The 10259-nt window shown below is 61.8% G+C and overlaps 1 protein-coding gene across 1 annotated transcript in view; it reads right to left on the reverse strand.

Moving 5' to 3' along the window:
* CDC42BPG (CDC42 binding protein kinase gamma) overlaps positions 1 to 7611 on the reverse strand; it is a gene marked incomplete at its 5' end in the record, with an annotated part of 17786 nt that extends 10175 nt beyond the window's left edge. Inside the window, 17 exons of the mRNA XM_077759589.1 lie at positions 54 to 160; positions 372 to 444; positions 521 to 642; positions 786 to 878; positions 1154 to 1333; positions 1439 to 1539; positions 1784 to 1864; positions 1950 to 2047; positions 2855 to 2934; positions 3371 to 3619; positions 3750 to 3950; positions 4160 to 4253; positions 4777 to 4925; positions 5146 to 5259; positions 5638 to 5721; positions 5804 to 5895; positions 7515 to 7611. Of these exons, the coding sequence (XP_077615715.1) occupies positions 54 to 160; positions 372 to 444; positions 521 to 642; positions 786 to 878; positions 1154 to 1333; positions 1439 to 1539; positions 1784 to 1864; positions 1950 to 2047; positions 2855 to 2934; positions 3371 to 3619; positions 3750 to 3950; positions 4160 to 4253; positions 4777 to 4925; positions 5146 to 5259; positions 5638 to 5721; positions 5804 to 5895; positions 7515 to 7611 (2015 nt within the window). The remainder of the gene's footprint in view (positions 1 to 53; positions 161 to 371; positions 445 to 520; positions 643 to 785; positions 879 to 1153; positions 1334 to 1438; positions 1540 to 1783; positions 1865 to 1949; positions 2048 to 2854; positions 2935 to 3370; positions 3620 to 3749; positions 3951 to 4159; positions 4254 to 4776; positions 4926 to 5145; positions 5260 to 5637; positions 5722 to 5803; positions 5896 to 7514) is intronic.
* Positions 7612 to 10259: the final 2648 nt, after the last annotated feature.

Genomic DNA, 10259 nt, shown 5'->3' on the forward strand with positions numbered 1-10259 from the left:
GGCCCACTGCCCTGACCGGGCCCAGCCCCTCCCCGCCAGCCCCTCGCACCCACCAGCTGAGGATGTCGGCAATCTGGGCCTCCCAGTTGCTCTCCGTCTCCCTCCGTTCACCCTCAAGCTGCTGTTTGCTCTGCTGCTCCCGCTCCAGCTCTTCCACCAGCTGGGGGGCCAGGAGCAAGATGGGTCAGTCCCTGGGGGGGCCCAGCCCCCCCGAGCCCCACCTGGGGCCACCCTTGTTTACCCTGTGGGTGCTGCAGGGCCGGGGACACAGCCTGCCCTGAGACCCCGGCCGCCGGGCCCACCCACCCTACCAGCTCCCACATCTGTCCCACCGCCCGTCAGGATGTCTGCCCTCCATCTGCCATGCTCACCCGCTCCTGCTCCAGGCTCAGCCTCCGGTTCTCTTCCTGAAGCCGGCACAGAGCCTCCTCCTTCCCACTCAGCCTGGGGGAGAGCAGATGACTTGACGGCCCCCGGCCCAGGCCCCCAGCCCAGGCCCCGCCCCGGCTGCCTGGCTCACCCGTGGCCGCGGGCCTGCTCCAGCTGCACGCGCAGGGCCGCCACCTCCTTCCTCAGCTGCGCCTCCTGAGGCCTGCCATCGGGCAGCCCTGTGCCATTGGTCTCAGAGGCGGCGTGGATGGCCTTGAGGGACACGGAGAGGGGTCAGGGCAGGGCCCTGAGAAGCTATGGCCCTCTCCACCCGTGGGACAAAGGCCTGGCCCCGAGAGCCCTGAGGAGCTCAGGCCAAGGGAAGCGCCCCTTGGAAGAGGGTAAGATCTCACTACCTTGACCTGGAAAGATTCCTTCTCGAGACTTCGCTCCTGCTGTCTCTTGAGCTGTGTCACCTCCCGGCATAGGGTGGCCACCTGGGCCTGCAGCTGTGATGAGGTGCAGAGGCAGCCATTGCTGACCCTGTCCCCCCCAACCCTCTGCCCACCTCGCTACAGACTTTCGGCCCCCCCATCCCCCTGCCAGCCACGGCAGGCAAGGGACCCCACCCCACCGTCCTCCCCTCCTCAGGCCTCAGCCAGCCGCAGTGGGGGTGCAGAGGCGCGTGGTGTTGCCAGCACTGAGCTCCCTGGCCCCCTCCAGCCTCAGCGGGCTTCACAGGGGCACGCCTCTGCTGCTGTCCCCACCCGCCCCCGTCCCTCACCTTCCTGCTGGTGTCCTGGGCTTCCTCCAGCTGGGAGCTCAGGGCCTGGCTCTGGCTGCCTGCGGCTGCCTCTCGCTCCTGGGCCTCCCGCAGCCTCTGGAGCAGCTCCTCCTGCCGCTCCTGGGCTCGGCCTAGTTCCCGTGCCTGTGCCTGCAGCCCTACCCGAGCCTCAGCCAGCTCCTGGGGAGTTGGGGTGGGGGCGGGGAGGGCAAGGCCTGCAGTCAGGGCGTGGACCTCCTCACCGGGGAGGCCTGGGGCCGCCCAGCCACCCCATCAGGCCCTCACCTGGAGGAGCTGGTCCCTCTCGTGCTGTAGGTCCACCAAGTCCCGGCCTGGGCTACCGCCATCCGTCTGGGATAAAGGGGTGTCGCTGTCCCTCGGTGTCTCTGCCAGGAATTGTCACTGAGGCCCACGTATAACTGCCGGCCTCAGCCAGGCACTCCATGTTCAGAGGCCCCACCACAGCCTGGGGAGAGGGTCTCCTCGGCTCACTGTCTGCGTGTGGGCTCGGAGAGCTTAAGGTACTTCCCTAAGGTCACACCTCATCCACAGAGGAGGGCCAGGATTGGAACCCGGGTTGGATGCTGGGCAAGCAGCTCAGCCTCCAGGGTGAGGGGAGGGGGTGGGTACCTGCCAGCCTGTGCCGTAGAGCCTGCACTTCCTTCTGTAGCTGCTCCAGCTCCTGATGGTCCGAGGAGACCTGCAGGGCATCTGCGGGGGTGGGGGGCACCCGTGGGTGAGCAGCTAGTCCTGGGTGGGACCCACCCCGCCCTGGCCCAGCTGGCTCCCCCCGTACCTTGGAGCTTCCGGCTCAGCTCCATCTTCTCCTGCTCCAGGCAACGAAGCTTCTGCTCTAGGACAGCCAACTGCTCGGAGCTGCTCTCAGGGCCCGGGCTGGGGAGCGCAGGGCAACACGTGTGAGGGAACCCCACCCCGCAAAGGCTCCTCCGTCCTCCTGCAGCCGGTCATTCATTTATCAAAGCAACACCCACCGCGCCCCAGCTCTGTATGCAGCCCTGGGCTCTGTGCTGGAAGAAACGAACCAGACCAGACCCTGCCCCCGGAATACCCGTGGGCAGCACCCCGAGGTCCTCCGGAACCTAGGTTCAAGCCCTGGCCCTTATGGGCTGTGTGAACCTAACCTACCTGAGCCTCAGTTTCCTCACAGGAGAATGGAGGGGATAAGAGGCCCTCTTCCAAGGACAGTAAAGAGGACTTAGGGATTTGGGCCAGTTGACTGCTGGCACACGGTGGGCGCTCGGAGTACAGGTCAGACACCTGCTTCCAAAACCTCAGAACACCTCCTTACCCAAGACCTCACTGTGGTCTCGGGACAGCCCCTCACGTGGAACTAGATCATCCCACCCATTTTACAGAGGCAGAGAATGTGGCTCGGGGACTGGGAGGGGCCGTTTCAACTCTAGGCCTCTGGTTCCAAGTTCACGACACTCTCAGCCTACTGTAGAGGGTCCTCTAAGGAGCACATGCTGGGACAGGTCCCATAAGGGGCATAGGCCTGGCTTCACCAGAATTTCAGGACATGGGGGATGTCTTTCTGAGGACTGAGAGCCTGTTATCTGAGCACCTGTCACATCCAGGCAACAGGCGGGCCATTTAGCTCCTTTCCGAGGGTCCAGTGGGCTACCTGCCCAGGCCAGGCAGCTCCCAGCCTCCTACTAGGTATGTGAGGATTAGACTCACCTGCCCGAAGTGTAGGTGAAGCCAACGAATGGCAGGTGGTGGCCCGAGAAGGCCCCATGGGACGGTGGGGGCAGGGTCCCCTGCAGAAGGAGGGGAAGGAGGGTCAGACTCAACAGGCACAGCTCCTGGCTGAAGCTCAAGATCCAGAAGACGCCCCGGGACTGGGAGTGCTGACCTCTTCCTGCTCAGATGGAAGGTAGGTGGGTGATGTGCCCCCCCCCCAACAGACTACAACTCCCATGAGCCTTTGTGGTCACAGCCTCCCAGGTGCTTCTGGGAGTCTCCTTACAAAATTTCTGGCTAATAGGATGAGGCTTGAGGTTAAAGGACCTTTACCTGTCACAACCCACTTCAGCACAGGTAAACCAGCCCAGGTGAACCATAACTCCCATGAGCCTCTGGGGTGGGAAGGTCTCATCCTGGGCCCAGCAACTGCTCTGGAGAACCTCTGGAGGTTTCCCAGAGCCCGCAAGGCTCAGGCAGCATTCCTACCGCAGCAGTGGGGCCCAAACTCACTGGATGGTTGAGAGTGTCATCATCCACGTCGAAGTTGGAGGTGTCCACAGGCCCGCGGAGCTCAGGGATGTAGGGGGCAGTGCTGGTTGACAGCCGCTCCCAGTCCACGCCTTCAAAGAAGGGGTGGTTCCGGAAGTCGTCCAGCCCCCCGCGGCCCAGGCGCTCCTCCTGGCGGCACAGCAGCTGGCGAATCAGGTCTTGGGCACTGGCCGGCACGTCAGGGGCATCAGAGGGAAACTGCAGGTGGTCCTGTGTGGGGGTGTATGTGGAGGGGGCAGGTGGGTGCGCAGGATCCCACCCCCACCTGCGAGCACACCAACCACAGGACTCGGGACTCTGCCGTCCTCCCTCCGGGAGCCCCAGAGCCTGGTGGCCGGACCTCATGGTTCATGATCTTGCCGTAGGTTTCCACCAGCGATTCAGCATAGAAGGGCGTCTCCCCGAAAAGCAGCTCGTAGGCACAGACTCCCAGTGACCACCAGTCACACTGTGGGCCATAGTGGCCCTTGCCCTCCTCCATGGCTTGCAGGATCTCGGGGGAGATGTAGTCTGGTGTCCCTACTGCCACGGACGAGTCCACCTAGGAGTGCGGGCATTGACACCATTAACAGCCTTGGGCTCGGCTAGACCTGATGGCCCCTCACCACAGGCCTAGGTCTGGGCCTGACACCCCTCCACCCCGGCTGGCCTGGTGACCCCACTTGGGGCCTGGACCCAGGCCTTCTTCCTCCCTCCCTCCTGGGAGGCTCCCCAGGCTGGGTGTCCCCTGCCCCTGCTCTGGGGTCTCACCATGCCCCTGTTGTTGAGGCGCAGGCAGGATCCGAAGTCAGCCAAGCGGATGTGCCCGTTCATGTCCAGCAGGACATTGTCCGGCTTGACATCCCTGAGGAAGCACAGGGAGAGAGAGGGGCTTGACCTGCGTGTGTTCTGGCACATTCCGGGGTATAAGTGTGTATGCTCACACACGTTCCTGCGAGTACACCAGAACAGTGTGTGTGCATGCATGTGGGGGTGGGGAGGGCTGATGGCCAGGCCCTCCTGGCTGCCAAGGAGGAAGAAGGTGGTTACTTTGGGAAAAGGAACCCATGAGGATGACCCATGGAGGAAGCAGAGTATGCAGTGGGGAACGCCCGAGTCAGACTTCCCCGCTGCAAATGACAACTCGGTCACCCACTGGCCGAGTCACCTCAAGCCAGGTGCTCACCTATGCCAACCTTGACTTTCTCATCTGTAAGGTGGGGACGAGAGCAGCCCCCATCACGTGAAGGTTTGAGTGTGAGGATTCAAAGGCATCGGGCATATGAAGCGCCCAGCATAGGGCCTGGTGAGTTCTCAGTGACTGTCTGCCCGTCCCTAGAGCTCTCCCCTGGGGCTGGGCAGGGCGGGAGGGGCTTTGGGGACCCCACCTGTGCACATAGCCCAGCTGGTGCAGAGAGTGGATGGCCAGCACCATCTCGGCCAGGTAGAACTGGGCCAGCTCGGGCGGAAGGCGGTCCTCAAAGCNGGCGGGGGGGCAAGAATCAGAGGGGAGGCCAGGGCACTGCTTTCCACCCACCTCCCCGTGGTCCTGAGGGGCTCTGGAGAGGCAAGGCCATCTCCCAGCAAGCAGCTCTAGGGAAGCTGGCCCCTAGCCGGAGCCCAGGCAGGGACTCCAGACCCAGTGGTTGGGGGTCAGTGGAAGCCTCTAGGTCCTGGTAGGAGGGGTCTCCCTCTCCTTGGACCCAGCACCTCTGGCCCCCAAAGGCCTTCTTTGTCCCCTGGCAACAGCCCCCAACCTTGCCGAGTACCCTCACCAGGTACTCCTCGTCTTGGAAGGCGTAATGCAGAGTGGTCACCCAGCGGCTGTCCCCCTTCACCAGAACGTCCCGCTCCTCCCGGAAACAGGCAGTCTGCAGCAGATTTGGGGGGCAGAGGCCGGGTGCGATCAGAGCCCAGGAAGCCCTCCTTGCCAGCTCAGGGGGCGGAGGAGGACTAAGTAAGTCTAGGAGCTTGGATAGAGGTGGCCTGGGTGAGCCAGAGCCTGTGCTTTATGGCTCCGGGCCTCAGTGTTACAGTAAGGAAAATGGGAGCTACAACAGCTTCTAAGAAAGGCTTACTGTAGGGAAGCAACAGGGGAGGATGGTGGTTGTTGGGGTGGACCCTCGGCCATCCCAGCGGCCACGCCTGCCTCTTCCCCCAGCATGCCCTGCACACCCCACAGGCAGCGCACCCTCCCTCTCCTCCGCCCATTTGTAGGGTGCCAAAGTCCCACCGGGCCCCAAACTGACCTCGGCCCTCTTCAGCATCTCCCACTTGTGCAGCATTTTCATGGCAAAAATCTGCCCACTGTCCCTCTGCCTCACCACGGCGACCTGAGGCCACAGGACGCACCCGGGTCAGCTCTGCCTGGGTGTGAAGCCCCTCCTCCCACCTTGCCCCAAGCCTTTGGCTCACCTCCCCGAAGGCTCCTCGGCCGATCACCTTCAAGATCTCAAAGTCATCTCTCTGCAGCCTCAGCTCTTTCACCTTTGTTACGAAGGGGCTGGCTGAAGGGACACAGAGTGGGGCTCAGGGAACTACGGCGGAGGGCCAGCTCCCTCTCTTACCTGGGGAAAGCAGGAGCCACAACCCTCCCTCCAGGGCAGGGGCGGCCTCTGGCCAAGGGGCTGCAGCCCCCTCAGTCATGAGGAGGAAGTGTGGAAGGTGGGGGTCCGGGCTTTGCTGACCACCTGGCCCCCGGACCTCCTAAAATCAACAGTTCCCTGAACGTGTCCCCAGACTCTAAGTGGCCTCATCCCAGGGGCTGACGGAACTTGTAGTCCCTCCCTGCCTGCAGGCTGACCCTGGCTGACCAGGTCACCCGGGGAGGAAGGGGATACCATTCCACCCTCGGCTCCCAGTTCTTGGCGCCTCTCAGGACCAGGCCTGGGCCTGTCTTGGGAAACTGGACGGGCAACATTCCTTGTCCCCAGAGAGGCTTCTCTGCCACTGGGGAGCCACGAGCCCTGGTCTTGGGACCCTGTAGGCACAGAGGACCCTGGCTGGGGGTGAGGCTGGGGCGCAGCCCCAGAGGACAGGTCAGGTACGGTTCTGCAGGGCCCTGGGAGGACACGTCTGTGCTCCCCGTGTGGGGCGCTTTCAGTCTGGAGGCATAAATAGGTCTGCCCGGGTTCTCACAAGACTCACCAACAGAGCCAAAAAAAAAGCCTTTCCCAGGTGCCTGATGCTGGCACCCGAAGGGGTGAACACTCCAGATCTCCTCCAGGCCTGACAAGCCCAACAACCCTAGGCCCTGCCTCCCTCTGTGGACTTGGCCTTGACCTGGCCAAGAAGTTCTTCCCCTCAAAGTCCCTGATACGCCCTTTAGGGGCATCGCCAGCCACTCCCAGGCCTTTTCCAGGAGAAGCCACAGGCCTGGGGGGGAGGGAAGCGGAGCTTGGAAACTTAGGGAGGCAAGAGCGACTNCTGGCCAGCGGCTGGCACAGACAAAGGGGCTGAGGTTGGTTCCTGTGCCCAGTGTGGGGTGGTCTTGCGTGCAGAGAGACAGAAGCGTGTGTCTGTGGGAGTGTCTGCCAGGCGTGCAATGCCTAAGGATCTGTGAGTGGAGGTAGGCAAGTGCGTACTACGATAGCCAGGGTGGCGCGGGTGGTCTTCAGGGTGAAGTAGGGGGCTCCCGGGGCCTCTCCTTGAGCTGTATGTATCTCAGCGTGTCTGTGCAATACGTGGGAGACTGAGGAAGCATGTGTGTCAGTGGGTGACACACACAAGGGTCTGCGAGTGTGACTGTTTGTTCTCAAGGGTCATGAGGTTTGACATGAGAGCGAGGGGTCCCTGACATGACTCTGTAGCACACATGTCTGGGGTCTATGCTTGGGACCAAGTTGGTGTGTTTCCGTGTAAGTTGTGTGTTGTGTCCACACGCCTGTTCTGTGAGTGGGAAGGAGTGTGTGTGAATCTGAGTGAGGGTGAGGTGGGCAGCCATCTGGTAGGGCCCAAGGGGGCCAGTGGCACGTGTCAGGGCCAGGACCGGCTCCGCGCGGGGAACCCGTGGGGGTGCCGCTCCCTGCGGGCAGGTCTGTGGGCGAAGGGAGAGTGTGGGGGGGAGAGGGTCCCCGACGTGGTGTCCCTCGGACCACCCCACCTCGGTCCAGCCCAGGCCACTCACCCCAGCTCAGGAACTGCGCCACGTTGCGCTCCCGCCGGAGGGGGGCGCTGCTGAGCTCGTGGTGCAGCCCCAGCAGCAGATCCAGGAGGCCGTCGAGCCCNCCCACTGGGGCGCAGGAAGGCTACTTAAGTCTCCGCGCGGCCCCAGAACCAGCCTTACCGAGGTGGGGGACGCCCGGGGCAGTGCAACTTCCTTCAACCCCCTGGGAGAGGGGGCTGGAGACGCCCGCGACCCCAGAGCCGGATGGGAGGATGGGAGTTGTAGTCCCCTCTCTCCCTGGGATGTGGGCCGCGCTTGGCACACACCCCTCCCCCCCCAACACCCCACAAGAGGTAGTGGGGGGAACCTCGCTACTTTCTGATATCATTTTATTTGTGTCGTTACAGCCGACTTGGGAGGCAAGTAGGCGAGGCAGGGATGGTTACACCCATTTGGCAGATGGACACACTGAGGCTTGGGAAGGACGAACGTGAATGGAGAGGCTGAGGAGACCCTGGAGTGGGGCTGGGCTGGCCACTCCACCACAGGCTTTTTAAGGAGAGGCAAGCCACGGAGAGGTGAAAGCTGGGCCGGAGGAGGTGGGAGAGGGGAGGGCCTGATTCTATCCAGTGACATTCTGATTTCTGCCCAGCTGTCTCCAGCTGGGCTGGACCGGACGCCATTGGGCTGTGGGCCTGTCCAAGAGGACGGTTCAAAGGGTGGGGCACTTTAGTGGCTTTTAGACAACAAATTCTTCCATTAAAAGATCTCTGGCAATTTGCCTCCCCCCTCAGGCTGGGACCTCCTGGGGTCCAGACAGTCAGGTTGCCAGCGTTGAGGGAGGAGGCGCTGGGGGAGGTGGGGGGTGGGAATGTCTCTGGAGCTGAACTGAACCTCCCTGGCAGTACACAAGGGAACTTTCTGACTTGTCTCCTGTTTGGTGTCCTCAGAGACCTGCCCTGTGGCTTCCCGGTGCCCTGTGTCTGTGACATGGAGTCAGGCAGTCTCACCCAAGTCAGTCAGGTGAGAGAAGGGAGGCAGGCTTCAAACCCAAATCTGGGGATCTCCTCACAGCCTCTGTCCCCCGCGAGGGTGGAGGGCAGGGTATCTGGTGTTTTCTCACCTGGAGCATTCTGGGCCCTCCTCGTGGGGCCGGGCAGGGGTGGGGCCTGCCCCACCACAGGCCACAGGGGGGCGCCAGAGACCAGAGCAGGGCCAGCTGCTCAGGCCCGTCTCCTAGAGATCTAGGGGGTCGGAAAGCGTCCTGGGTGGGAAGATGGGCCACTTCTCTCTGCCGCTCTTGGACATCCTGAGTTCCTGCCACCAGCCCACCTCAGCCTCCAGGGGCCAGCAGTCACCGGCCAACTGGTGAGGCCTCTGGGTCCTGGATCACTGCCTGTGTGACCCCTGGCCAAGTCCCCAAGCCTCTGGGAATGCTGAGTTCCCCCAGCAAGGTTATCCTTATGTCCTTTAACTCCAGCCCCACAGGGACGCCTGGCTGGCTCAACTGGTAAAGCATGCGACTGTTGATCTTGGGGTTATAAGTTCAAGCCCCACATTGGATGTAGGGATTACCTTTAATAAATAAAAATCTTGGGGCGTCTGGGTGGCTCAGTCAGTGAAGCGAACGACTCTTGATTTCAGCTCAGGTCATGATCGCACAGTTTGTGAGTTCGGGCCTCGCATCCAGCTCTGCGCAGCCTGCTTGGGATTCTCTCTGTTCCTTTCTCTCTGCCCCTCCCCTGCTCGTGTTCTCACTCTAAAAAATAAATAAGTAAACATTAAAAAAAAAAAAAAGAAACAAGAACCTTAAAAAAATAAAAATCTTTTAAAAAAGGAAAGACTCCATCCCCACATAGCACAGCAGAGGGGAAACCGAGTCCCACACATCAAAAAGTGGGTCCTGCCAAGGTCAGAGCTGGGACTGGCACTCGGCACTCCCAGCCCATCTGGTACTTGATTCTGCTTGGTCCTGTGTTTGCTTTTGTCACATCCTTGTTCCCAGCCTCAGTTTCCTTGTCTGCAGCAGGGAGGTGGGGCGCCCTGCCCACTCCCCTGCAGCTCCAAGGTCAGAAAGCCCCTCAAGACTCAAGTCTGTGCCTAACCTGCTCCAACCTCCACAAGCAACCTGTTCTCCAGCCCTGCACGCGGCGCTGCTTTGCCCAGTGGATTGTGAGCTTGTGAGCCAGACCCCCCAGGGCCGCAGAGACCGTGTCCCAGGGGGCCCTGTGTGGGGCCAGGATCCTGACCCAGCTCGGAGGGTGTTCAGCTCTGAAGAGGAGACACCCACTTTCCCCTCTTCCCCACTGCCTTCTTGGTCACTGCCTGTGGGAGACCTGCCCCGGGGCAGGGGCCACCTGCTTCCCTCCTACTCTTACCCCCTCTGAGTCCCTTTGATACTGAAGTGCACTCTCTCTCACCCAGCCTTGTGGGGCGTAGATCCCAGATCCGCAGATCACCCTTACATCCCTACGGTGCTCCTTAGCATTTCAAAGTATCTGTGGATCTGTTATCTTCACAAGGAGGGGGTTATTATTACCTTCCCTTAATAGATTAATACCTGAGGCTGGGGAGGGAGGACGGGGGTGGTGCCAGACCTCCCTCCTTATCAAGGTTTCAGGCCGACTAGTGCCTGGCTGGGGAGGGGCAGGGTGTAGCAGCATCCAGATGCCCGATGCCAGGGCCAGGGAGCGAGGAAAGCCAAACTGCAGTGAACTTGACATAGACTTCTGTGAAGGGCCTTGGATGGCGAGACTCAGGCCCGCC

Source organism: Crocuta crocuta, unplaced genomic scaffold (genome assembly GCF_008692635.1).
Source record: "Crocuta crocuta isolate KB4526 unplaced genomic scaffold, BGI_CrCroc_1.0 scaffold53, whole genome shotgun sequence".
Lineage (NCBI taxonomy): Eukaryota > Metazoa > Chordata > Mammalia > Carnivora > Hyaenidae > Crocuta > Crocuta crocuta.